The following is a 12,937-nucleotide window of genomic DNA, read 5'->3' on the forward strand; positions in this document are numbered from 1 at the left end:
ACTGCTTCTGCCCCTGTTGTACCTTCTACAGTTACCACATTCAAGATTCAAGTAATTTCTTCCTCCCCCCAACCACCACATTTTATGGCTTTTGACCAGAAACTTCAGCTCACGCTCCTTTTTCATCATTTTAAATGATTCCTCCTTCCCCCACCCCCTCCGCTGTTGCTCTGGAGACGGCGTGGCCGATGAGCGACCATAGACACGCCCGCCGCGGCCTAGAGAGGCGCTGCCCGCGGCCTGTCCCCCGCCGGGCCGCCGTATTTCCGGCCAGGCACTTCCGGTTGCTGCAGGTCCCGGAGGAGGAGGGAGCCATCGGAGCGGGGGCTGCGCCGCCCGGCCCAGCGCGGCCCGCTCCGCTCTCCTCCGCCCCGTGACCCCCCCGGGGTGGCAGCGGCGCCGCCGGCAGGTGAGGGCCGGCCCGGAGCGGGGCCGTGGCGGGCTCTGGGCCTCGTTTTGGGGCAGGGCCGGGCCGCGCCCGCCGGCCTACGCATCGCGCTGCTGTCCCTGCAGGGAGGGCCGCCGCGCCCGCGGCCTCTTCTTGGTCATTCCATAGGGCCTGGGTGCGTGGTGCAGGCACGGAGGTGGCGGCGGGTGGGCGGACTGCCTGCATCCACAGTGCTGCGGGGCAGCGTGCGGGGCCGTGCCTGCGAGAGGGGGGGGTCAGAAGGGATCTGGGAGCCTGGCAGGGGGAGAGAGTGCTGGTGCTGCGTGCATGTCGTGCTCCTCGGGCGTGGTCTGCGCCCAGGCAGTTGGGGCTGCAGCTGTGCCCCTGTGTGTCCGTGTGTGTGTGTCCGTGTGTGTGTGTCCGTGTGTGTGTGTCCGTGTGTGTGTGTCCGTGTGTGTGTGTCCGTGTGTGTGTCCGTGTGTCCTTTACAGCTGACTGGCTGTTCTCAAGTCGCTGGCAAAACATGGGAAGAGTATGGTGTTGTCTCATGAACGGGTGTTGCACTGTGTGTTGTGCACAAGCTGTACGTAGTTCTGGTGTTGCTTGGGTTATGTCTTTGAGGTTCTGTTTTTCCATAGCCTTCCTTGCCTTCTCTGACTTTGGTGCAGTGTCAGTGCCTGACATGTTCTTTCTGTGCTTGGTGATACTGCTAACAAGGATCTGTCATCAGCTTTATCCCTGTATTGATGTGCTAAGAGAGGTAACAGAAATGTTCTTCTGTCATGCTGGGAACTGTGATGTGTGGTCAGAGCAACTCCACCTTGAGCTGATTCACTTGTGTATCTCTTTATATGTGTGTGCATACGCAGCTAGAATGTGAGACATTGATTGCTACAAAGGATTATTAGATGGGAAGAATGGGACTTTGAGACATTATGTTGATCAGAGGGTTCTCTCTGTTTTGATACAAGTTCAGACCATCATAGGAACCCATGCCTTAGCTGATCTGGAGTGGAGCACGGCCTGACCTAGAGCAGGCAGTGTGTGTAAGCTGCTTGCAGTCCCCAGCCTGCATCTCCACAGTGTTCTGTTACTCTCAGATACCACTAGCTCCTGGAGGAGGAGCAGAAGTGGAACTGTGGGAGTGTAAGGAGGAAACTATGTTATGGTTGCAGCAGAAAGTGTTTACTGCATTCTTAATTATTTAACTTAAACAAAACTAACTAATTTTGACAAGAATTAGTGGTGATATTCTTAGTTGTAAATTGAAAGTAAGGAAATGTGCTTGGCTTTTTTATTTTCCACCTGTCCTTACATTTTCTGTAGTGTTTCAGAAACTTATTCCACTAGATGCAGAACCAGTAATAAGACAGTAAGTGCAATAAGCTTTACTGGGACAGAAGACATCTTGCTTTCATCTTACTGGCAATTCATTTATTAATAAATAAGTGTAAGAGAAGGAGCCAATGCATCCAGCTTAGGAAAGCAAGTGTAATTGTTGAGAATCCTGTGGTGCTCATTTCTGAGACCATAGGAGTTACTAATTAAGTAATGGAAACTGCATTAAGAGTAATGTCCTCTTTCAAATTTGGTTTATTGCTGATAATGTGCTTTGTTAATACTTGCACTTAATCCATAAGTGTGCTCGTATAACTGCTAATTATAATTGGTTACATGTTCTGCAGGATGCCTAAGGTGTTGGTTTTAAGCTCTCCTGTTGTTAATTTGCCCAGTTGAAGAAATGATATGTTAAAATGTGTCTTAAATAAAAAGAATGTCTTGTGCCATTCTGGGATGCTCAGTGTGGTTGCTGGAGTTTCAAAGCACGTGTTTAGTTCACATGTTGTGCCTGTGTCTTGGGCTTGTTACTGCCACCCAGTCTCTTTCAAGGCAAACAATGCTCATCTTTCAGTGCTCTCCATAACTACGGGGACAACTTCCGCCAGCAGGAGAGAGGTGATGCAAATTTCTGTTTGCTTTGGGCAGGCTCGTTCACTTACTTAGAACTTAGGGGTTTTAATTTGCTTCTTGCAAAACAAGTTTTTCATTTCTTGTAGTTTTTGAAGTAAATGTTTAAAATTTAAACCTGAGTTTTGTTTGTGCAGTCTTGGACTCTGGTGGGTGATGTGAGTATCATGGCTTTGAGTTGTCTTTTTCCCCACAGCTCTGTGCTCTGTGAGTGTTTCCAAGCTGCTCTCACTGTTTGGCTCCTGTTATTGCAGAGTCGAGGTGAGCGGCCCAGTGATGTTTGCAGCAACACTTGGCTGTGAATGAAACCTCACACAGAAAAGTGATAAACAGACAGAATCATACATTGCTCTGATAGAGGGGGTCAGAAGGGTTCCGTGCATAACCAAAACCTCCAGCTATTTCAGTAACTTCTTGGTCATATATGGACAAAAAAAGAGAAAGATTAGAGCATGTATTAACTATAGGTCAGAGGAAAGGGAATGTGGACAGTTTGGATGACCGTGCTTTGCATCTTCTAGCTCTGTTGAGGGGGGTCTGGTGCATTTCTTGGCTCAATCATCTGAACTCTTCTTTCTGCCTTAGCAGTGAGATAGCAGATGCTTTTTATGCTACTATGAGCACGATGGTGAAAGATGACTTGTTGTGTTGTACATGTTCTGACTGCTTCCAGGAAAGCAGTGCTACAAATTGGGGGAAGGAGTGTAGCACAGCAAATAAATATTAAAAACTTCAAATATCTTTTTGCTTTTACACAGTATCTCTGCATAGATTTGTGAGGTTTATACCCCCAGGTTACATTAAGAGTTCTTGAGATTATCAAGGCTTTTCTTGCTGCATATCACATTTAATCATCTTTAATAGCCAGCTCTGCTGTGTGGCTTTTCATACTAGCAATTTAGTTTCTTCCTGATTGATTTGATAGGAAGTTTGTATTAGTGTGTAGGAGAGAAATCCAGCCTCATTCAGTGGTAGCCCTGAGTGAATTGCAGCCTTTCTGGAGTTCTCTTAGTTAACTGACTTCTTGTCTTTACAAAGCCAAGTGTGAGGTTATCCAGTGTAATAGGAGCTAGATGGCTCAGTTTCTCAGCCTCTTTGTCCTTATTTTAGTTCCCCTATCACACAGGATGCTTACCTTGCAAATTACTTGTTATAATTAGTATGTTTTACACATTAGAAAACTGAAATAAGATATGAATAGTGATCATTCTCAGGTTTTTTTTGGTCTGGTGCATGACTAAATCTGTACAGAGTGGTGCAGAGCTCACTACACTTCAGTCATGTGGGATTATAGTGAGTACTGACAGTGTTTAATTTTTAATGACAGGTTGTCTCCTCCTTGCAAAGCACTGAGTGAGCTGTGGTATCACCTGTCCTTCCCAGCCATGTGAAACCAAATTTGGGTCACATACGTAAAATAAGTTAGAAGTGTAGATACCTTTCAAAGTCATGCTACTCACTGAGCTGGTTTATGGTGTATGTGTTCAGTGTTAGTGAATTTCTTTCTCTCTGTAGGTGAGGTGTTTCTTTTAAACAAGATCATACAATTGTGATGTCTCCTCCCAAATTAGTAAGCTGTTCAGTCTGTTATGCCTAGATTCCAGTGATTTAAGATCAACATAAACTCACATAGTGTAGATATGCCTCACGTCTTAGCAAAATCTAACAAAACAGTGCTTTGTAATGGTAGGATGCAATTGGTGTATTGTTGCAGATGAAAGTAAATACCAGCTGAAGAACTTTGGCTTGCTGGGTTTTAGGTTGCGAGCTCAGTGTTCTGTGCAGGGAAGGTGTCTTTGGTCGTGGGCGCTTGTGCTGGCTAGACTATAGTCATTGTCTTGGTTGGACTTCAGTGACCTACAGACCTGGTCCACCTCAAAGAGGGAGGTTTCTTTTTGCTTTCGCAGAGCTTGCAAAAGAAATTCTTCAAATTTGCTTCAGTTTCTTGAAGGCTCAACGTGCAGCTCCTTTCACGTCAGTTAACAGATGGCAACCCTATTTTATTTTCAGGTATGTCAGAACACAGGAATGAATCCACAGCACTTGATGAAATTCATCCAGCTGGAGAAGAGGTCCAGTCTGACTCTGAGGTGACTGAATGATACCTGTGTTAGTCTCCTATCTGCCCATCCCAGCAATGGTTTTGGGCTGCTAGAAAGGTTGATTCATGTGGCACAGGGAAGTTATTGTGGGGATACAGTTTGTGAGTAATCTTGAATGAGAGGGTTTGATTTTGAGGCAGTGGAGGAAGTACAGCTAACTGACAAGAAAGGATTACTGCAAGCAGCGGTCTGTCACCGTGCTGCAGGGTTTGCTTCACAAGCTGAATAGGTTTAGGCAGCATATAGTATAAAATGTGTAAGTACAGCAGAAAGAAAGGATTAGTACTTCAGGGCAGCAGTTCTTGTGCAACATTGCTATGATGAGGCTGCTGGAGCAGAGGATCTGTTTTAACATTTGCTGTTTTAACAGAAATACTATTCTGAGTTAATGGTCTCATCTTCTCACTGATCAGTAAACTTACTGGGACTGAGGTTGCAGGAAGTTGCATTCATAAGGGAAATGATCTCTGGGTCTTGGCAATAACCTATACGTAGAGCACGTGTTTTGAGATACTGTTCTCCTTTAGCTGTTCACCTGGGGCTGTGGCAGAAAACAATTCTTCAGATTCTCTGTACTTTCTTATTCCATTATTGTCTCCTCTGTTTTGTGGCTACAAGTATTGGAACTGCGCAACTTGTGCTCCAAAATCACATCATTTCTGGAGAACTGATGGGAGTGGAAAAATTCCTCACCCCCTTTTTGAGCATAGGTCACCTTCTTTTAACCTGTGTTCTTTCTACAGTCTTGTTTGCTGAACAAACACACATGAACAAACGTGAAGAAATAGGGGAATAAGGAAAGCTGATGTCAGAGCAAAGAATTAGGGGTAACAGGCACAAAAAAGGGAATCCTCAGAACCCCCATGTAAATCAATGAGGGAAATAATCACGTTCCACCATGCAGCTATTGTCAGTTTGTCTTAGCTTTCTTGAAGTGGTGGCATGGTCACCTCTTGCATGTTATAATGTACATTTAGCATAAGTTACTGCTTCTGATGATGTAGATGTACTAATTTGTATGTTTTGGATGGTCAGAGCTGGACCACTTGTTTTAGCACGTCAGGCTTTCATGAATGTTCACATTAGGGTTAGAATCACAGCTGGGCGAAGTGTGAAACCAATCTTTCCCTTTGCTACTGGTGATCATTCAAGAGGATTTTCTCACATGTGACATTCTCTGTTCTTCACTCTTTCAGGACATGGTTCATCTCTTCTGTATCACAGTGAACAGTGATTATAGTGCTTGTCCATTGTTTCAGATGTGTTTGAGTGGCTGGTAGAGGTTGTCACATTGTAATAGTTTTCTCACCACTGTGAGAGACGTTCTGATGGGGGTGGGCCATAAACTTGATATAGAATTGTTGTAACTATATGATGTAACTGGAGCTGATAAAGTCACATCTCATAGTTCTAGTATATTTATAGACATGCACTTAAGTATTTGTATCTACAGCAATGTTGTCTACAGATATAACATCACAAAAGCTTTTCATACAAACATCCATTTTCATAAGTGTGGTTTTAGAGGCTGCATCAGGATGTGTTTCAATAACAGGTGATTTGTTTAGGGCCAAGACTAATGTCTTGTGCTTTGACAATGTTACTCTTAGAAATAAATGGTGTCTGTTTCTTCTGAGTCTTTTCCAGATCTTACTCCGGGTCATTATTTGAGTGCAGTAGTTCCACTGCTGCTTCTACTCTTCATAAAACAGCAGCGTCTTGTTCCTAACTTCGGCTCTGGAATTGCGTTGGAGCTTTCAAGTTCTGGTTTCTGCGTTTCACTGTAGATTTCCTGCAGTTGGCCGAGTCAGAGTTGTGTGCCAACAGTTGGGTCAGAAGGTGGCGCTACATTATTAGGAAAGGGAAAAGCAAGTTAAACAACTTGAAGGCTTGGAACCATCACTTGTATTTTTCTTACAAACAAGTACATTTATTGTTTTGTTTTGTTTTTTCCCTACCTTATACTTCTTGTTTATCATTAGCCAGTACAGCTTCATTTATCCAAGCTTGTCTATGTTGTAGTTGGAGCAGCATTAACTACTCCAAGAATCAAGTGTGTGTATGGGGAAATTAGGTTTGTGCATGGCCCTATGTTTTGTTTGTCTACGCCTCGTCTCTCTCATCACACCCCGGTGTTTCTTATTAGATCTTGAAGCTTTGTGCTGCTTCTGAGATGTGCCAGCGTACTAATGTGATTTGGGTTTGTGATGAAATGAATGTACGCAGACCTGGTCTATCGGAGCATTACCAAAAAGGAAATTAGTCAGCTGTTACAAGATCTACGCTTCAAATATTCTAATATAAATCACTCGGTGTATTCTGGAAACAACACTAACCTTTTTCTTCTGGTAACAATAGGAAGGTGCAATGGCTCAAGAGTCTCCCAAAAATTCAGCAGCTGAAATTCCTGTGACAAGCAATGGACAGCTGGAAGATTCTCATGAGCACAGCTTTAATAGGGTAAGAGCTTTTCCTTAGTGTCTAACAAGGTACTGTTATCAGAAATGCTGAAGTTAGAATGCAATGCATAGCATACTTCACCTGATGTCGTTTTCTCAAGTTTTTTGATATTTTACATTATTATATGTTAATCTTGTTGGCAAGAATAATAAAGAAGTTCTGCCAGGTCACGTGCAAAGTCAGGAGTATGCACTTGTATGTTATTAAGTCCTGAGGATATCGATTTTCAATCCTGACAGTTTTACTAAAACAGAAAAGCAAGCACCTTTAAAATACTGAAGTCCTGTGAAGTCCTAAAATAATTTTTATAAGCAAGTCTAGTATTGTCCAAGGCAAGCTACTTCTAAGAGAGGTTAAGTTAGGAGGTAACACAACTGGAAGTAAAGATGGTCACTTTCTCATGTGAAGCTGTAAATAGGGGAGAAGTAATTTTTGCATACTTAACCTCGAAAATTACTGCAGTATTGTTGTTATTATATGGTAAGTATTACACTTTGTCATATTTGTAGCATGTGGAAAATTTTTATGTCATAATCTGTCTGTGTGATCTGTGTTATCCTTATTGTATTTTACTGTTAGGTCTTTTGTTTCACTGCCCAGCAGATGGTGCTGTGCTACAGCTTAGGGAATTTGGTGTTGGTTCTGTTTGCGTTTATTTTGTTTTTCAGTTGGAGATCTGGATAATTAACTCATCTTCATATTTGCTATCTGTCAATACATAGATTTTGAGGAAATATCTAAGCTCTAACAATTCTGTACTGACCTGCAATACAGAATTATTTCTAAGAGAAATGCTGAACACAGTTTGGACTTTTTGTTCTGTCCTATTGAACTATTGATGATTAGAGGGCAGGAAAAATAATTCCTTAAGTTTAAGAAGTCACTTGTGCAGCTGGAGCATACTTGCTGATCATGTGTAATTAAACACAGTTGAAACTAAATTTTGATTAGAATCTGCCTATGTTCTAGGTGGGACAGCTGAAATACACGTTGAAGTGTTAGTAGATATAGGTTTGCTTGGGAATAGAGAAGCAGATGTACTGTTTTTAAGCCTCACCACTTTGATGCTGATAAGACTGGACTGCTGTCTCAAAGCTATCTGTCCTTTACCTCGTAATTGCTTCTTAGGAGTCACATGTTCAATAATTTTTTTAGTACTTATGGTAAATGGAAATTGTACTCTTATTGACTTGGTCACAGCATTTGTTCATTCCAAATATAATTGCTATTTTCTGTGGAAAGTTGAGATGTTTGAGGAGTTTTTGTCTATGGCCGCATGGTAAAGTTGAGGTAGATTCTTGCAGACATGTTATGCGTTTTTGTGGCTTGGAGTTAAATCTGTTCTGAAACTCCCACTAAACTAAAAAATGGATCAAGTATTTGGTTGAGTCAAAGAAAATTTATACTGTGCAAATTTGTTTGTGTTTTCTGCTCTAGTTTTTTTTAATACGTTTTCATATTTACATATTTTTTCATACTGGAATCAGTGGAGATGTCTTGTACAAGTTAACACCTGCATGCATGACCTAAACTCGGAATATGTGATAACTGGGGCTGCTTATAAGCAAAACAAAGAAAACAATCTTCTTGAAATTAGTACCTATCTGTTTACTGATCTCTTAGTTTCAAATTCTAATATTAAGCTTCCATTCATCTTTGTGTTTATTATTTTTAATGGTTAATGCTACACTTTCTTTTTTTTGTTGCCAATATTTTCAGTAATTTTTTTGTGCTAACCTAAGGCAATATTCTGCACCACAGTATTTCTATGCCGAGTTTTCAGGGGTCTTTTCCCTATTAACCTGTGGAAAGGACAGGCCAAGCACTTGCTTTTTACGAGGTCAGTTAAGAATGGGGCAACATGCCGTTATCATGAAGTTGTGCCCTTAGCGCAGTGCTCAACAAGTGTGTGACCACAGTGGATTTTTGTCCACTCAAACACATTGTACAATTCAGATGTAAATAAAAAAACCCATAATTTATCCTATATTTCTATTTGCTCTTCTATTGCTGCTTTGCCACGAACACTTGACTAGCTGTGATTTTGTTTTCTTGGTAGATTGAGTAATGCCGTAGTTATACAGTGTGCTTTTCAGGATTCTGTGGTTATAAAGATTGATTTTAGACTCACAGCCTTTTTAGCAACATCATCAGACCTCATCCGTAAGCTACTCGGGCATGACACTTTTGACTCAGTGTGGTAGTTGTACGTATTGAAGCGTGACAGATATTTCATTTTGCAAGACAACACAATACAAATGTATTTATTTTGAAGCGGCAAGAAGAGCTGCTTGTTCTTTGGAAGAAAAAATGTGACTAGTTGTGCAGAACATCAGACAGAACAGATTGTCGTAATGACACTGCAGGAAGAAGGGTGTTAGTTCTGTTCTTGTGGAAATATGTTAAAGCACTACTTGATGCTCCTTCAGTAAATTGTAGCTTCCGTATGTTTAAGAATCAAAAGAATATTTGCAAGGTAATTTGAGTATTTGCTTAACTGTAAAATCTCATTCAGAAATATGCTGCTGCATACACTACCTAGTTTGTAATAGTAAGAGATGCCCAAGGAATTCTGACAAGTTTTGTCCTGCCTCTATGGTAAATGGGATTTTTTTTTTTCTAACTAATAAAGCTTGTTGTCATTGGATAAAATGTCTAATGTTTCATTACGGGAAGGCTTGATCTTGTGCTTTTCAGCTCTCCAAGCTCTATTGAACTTTAGTTAAGCTTTAAAGACGAGACATGATGTTTAGAAGTGTTGGCTGATGTTTGGATGTTTTTCAGTCTGTGTTAATAGCAGAGAACTTCAGTGATTACTAATTAAGCATGTTGTTCTTGCTACATGAAAACTCAAAAAAAAACTTGTTGGTTGATATTTTTCAGTGTTAATTTCACTTATCCCTGACTTGAAGAACAAAGTTTTCTTCCCATGGAATTTTAATTGCAATTAGAATAGTAGTGGCTTTAATGTTGCCAAGGGGATAAGGAGTGAGAAAGTATATTATTCCTTATTGAATAACATGCTATGTTTTTTAAAGCTGCATAGGAATAGCTTAAAAAGCCCTGTTCGTTTGGTCTGCCTGTAAAGGTATTCATGCAGCCATAAGCTACTTATTATGCTTGTATGAGATCTGTATTGAGTTCTGAAGTCTGCATCTCCGAAATTCTCATCTCAATATTTCTTTTTGCTTTCTGTGTTGCAGATCTCTTCTTCTGTCTCTTTTTCCCTCCTATGGGGACAAAATATTGTTAAATATGTAAATAATACTTGTAATTACCTTTGGGAAGAAAAATCGAACTTAATTGTTAGTCTTCAATCTGTTATATTTCAAGTACAAAATAAACCTTGGGACTTGGTGAACCTGAGTGCAAATATTCAGTATCTTGTTCTGTAATTTTACTAGGTTTCCAGGTTATGCAGATAGCTACGGTTAACTCATTTTGTCTTTTCTCATCCAACACTCTCCCAGCCCCCTCTCTCATGTTCTACCTAAAACATTTTAGTTCTATTTCTTAGGTTTTGCTGTATTGACTGGTGTCTCTAGAACTTAATTAATGCAATTATATTTTAATTCACACTGGTTTTAGCATTCAGATCTACATGTCAGTTATAGAAAGCTGCTTTTGAAATGAAACCAGTTCAGTCTGCTTGTTTGTTGCCAAGCAGTCTGCTTCATACTGCCTTAAAGAACAGTCATTATGAATGTGAACGATGCGAGTACAAGTGAAATAAATATAAAAGCAGGTTGTAATATGACATTAGGTAAGCCGAAAGGATTGTGACAGGCAAAACTTACCTTCTGTGTCAAGAGGAATCAATGTGTAAGAGAATGGAAGAAATATCAGTCCAAGTTTCCCGCTTCTTTAAAGTAGAATAAAGTATTACACATAAAAGTAAATGGCAGGAGAGCTGTAATTCCTATTGATATGAAGATCTAGGGGATTCTTGGAAGATAGTGATCAAGTGATGTAGTGAGACAAGGGGTAGAAGAAAATGCAGGATAAGGAGCCTTACTAGCACATCTGTTAGTGCTGTAAGTGAGAGTTGAGAGCCATGCATCTTACTAGATGGATGTTATGTCTACTCACTGAAGTTTAAATTAAAATAATCTTTAAAACTTTAAACTGAAGTTTACTTTATGATGCATTACAAGTCTTTCCCAAAGGTAAATTTAATGTTTTATTAAAAACATCATCGATAATTTGAAAAATAAATGAGCGTATGATAGTTTCTAGTTCTAGTTGCTTAACTTTGAATGGGCTCCTCAGATTAACAAGTAATGTGTTGGTCTTCTTAAAAATTGCTTTATTGCAAGTAATAAGGGTACCTAAAGCAATGAATTCTGAAAGCGTTGTTAGTGGTAAGCCAACAATGATACTTGGTCTTCTGTTAATAATGACTGATCACTGTGCATTCAGTGGTGGTGTTTGCCATTTGTGCTGCAGAAATTCTGCCTGGTGGAGAAACAATACAGTTTTGATATCTTTCTCACTTCGTTTTGATTTTGAATGTAGAACACGGATGGGAACTGTCTTTTTGATATAAGTCCTGTAGCTCAGACAACATCTTCCTTCCACACATTCTCTGTCATTTCTTCTATTTGTCTGCTGTATCAAAAGAACTGGTACAAGTTCATGCAGTTGACCTGTATAATGAACTGAAGAATATTGCTGTTGGAGACAGTTAAATAAGGCTACTCTCATTATAATAGCATAGTATGGTGATTTGAACTAGAAGTGGAGTTTTAACCAGAGATTAATGTAGTTTAAATGCTCTGTGGGTTTGCACTGACCAAACCAGACCATACTTACACTCCTTTCAGTCATTACCATGCTGAATGGCTGAGAATGGAGTAGTTAATTCAACCTCTTGACTTTTGGGGAATATTCTAAGTTGTAGTTTTTATACTTCTAATTGTGGGTTGCAATTGCAGTACTAGAGTATAATTGCATAAACAAATGCAATGCTTCATTCATCATTCTAAATTATAAAGAATTAAATCATCTCTTTCTGTGGCAATGATAATACATTTCAGACTTGGAGTTTTGAAATGTACTGGTGAATCTCGAAGTCTAGTGACATTCAGAAGAATGTGTGAAATCACAAACTTGAAAGAAGGTTTTATGATCATCAAAATCTTCCTACTAGCTGGGAGAACAATAATTAGTCAAAACATGTTTACCTGACTGTTGAAGGAGAATCTGACTTCACTTCCTATGTTGTAATAGCAAATGTTAGTGGGAAAGAGAGAGCTATTTACATTGCATACATATACATTTTACTTTTCCAAAATATCTGTAAGCACTGTCACAGCTTCTCTTAAATGTGAAGTCTACCCAGGTAATCTTTTCCTTACTCTAAGATGCTTCTATATTATCCTTGAAAGGATAAATAGCTTCATTGGAAGCAGATGTTTGGGTAGCCTTTTTGTTTGTCCTTATAAAGAAGCAGGGTCAGTTGCAAGAATCATGTGCTAAACTGAAGTTTACATGCAGAAACGTGTCTCTACTGAACAAAATAAGCTGAGATGTTTGTAAACAGCAAAGAGGTAGTGGATTGGTAATCACTGATGACAATTTTCATTGCGTAAACATCTTTCTTCAGCAAGGTGTATTTCAGCTGCTTGGCATAGGTATTAAAAGCAGACATGAATGCAGTTCTTCACATTGAACTTCACCTTTTTTGACAGTTAAAGAAAAAATACCTTTGAACAAATGTTTGTGCATGTATATGTACACAGGCGTATACGTGTATATAAAGAAACCTGCCTAGTATACCCACTGTTGTATATCTTATATTTTCATGAACTGAATATTATTTTTTTATGTTGGAGAAGGATGTTTTGTAATATTCTGAGTGATTTATTTAACTGTAGTTTGTTCAGGCTGTGTTTAGCTTCAAATTACAATTGGATAGCATGTTTAAAAGCACTATGGTTGCTTAAGCTTAGATGTAAACTTCTGTATTTACAAAATAGGCATTCTGTGTTTTATCTTGAAATACAGATGATGGCTTGGA

The 12,937-nt window shown here is 39.9% G+C and overlaps 1 protein-coding gene across 5 annotated transcripts in view; it reads left to right on the plus strand.

The window, feature by feature from the left end:
• Positions 1 to 265: 265 nt before the first annotated feature.
• The window catches only part of ARFIP1 (ADP ribosylation factor interacting protein 1), a 34,079-nt gene continuing 21,407 nt past the window's right edge, over positions 266 to 12,937 (plus strand). For 3 of the 5 annotated variants that reach the window (XM_015861308.2, XM_015861309.2, XM_015861312.2), the window contains exons 1-3: positions 266 to 409; positions 4,367 to 4,446; positions 6,817 to 6,918. In XM_015861308.2, coding sequence (XP_015716794.1) covers positions 4,369 to 4,446; positions 6,817 to 6,918 — 180 coding nt within the window. In that variant the 5' untranslated portion in view covers positions 266 to 409; positions 4,367 to 4,368. Of the gene's footprint in view, positions 410 to 4,366; positions 4,447 to 6,814; positions 6,919 to 12,937 lie in introns of those variants that run through there. The other 2 variants (XM_015861310.2, XM_015861313.1) reach the window with 2 other exon arrangements.

Source organism: Coturnix japonica, chromosome 4, assembly GCF_001577835.2.
Source record: "Coturnix japonica isolate 7356 chromosome 4, Coturnix japonica 2.1, whole genome shotgun sequence".
Lineage (NCBI taxonomy): Eukaryota > Metazoa > Chordata > Aves > Galliformes > Phasianidae > Coturnix > Coturnix japonica.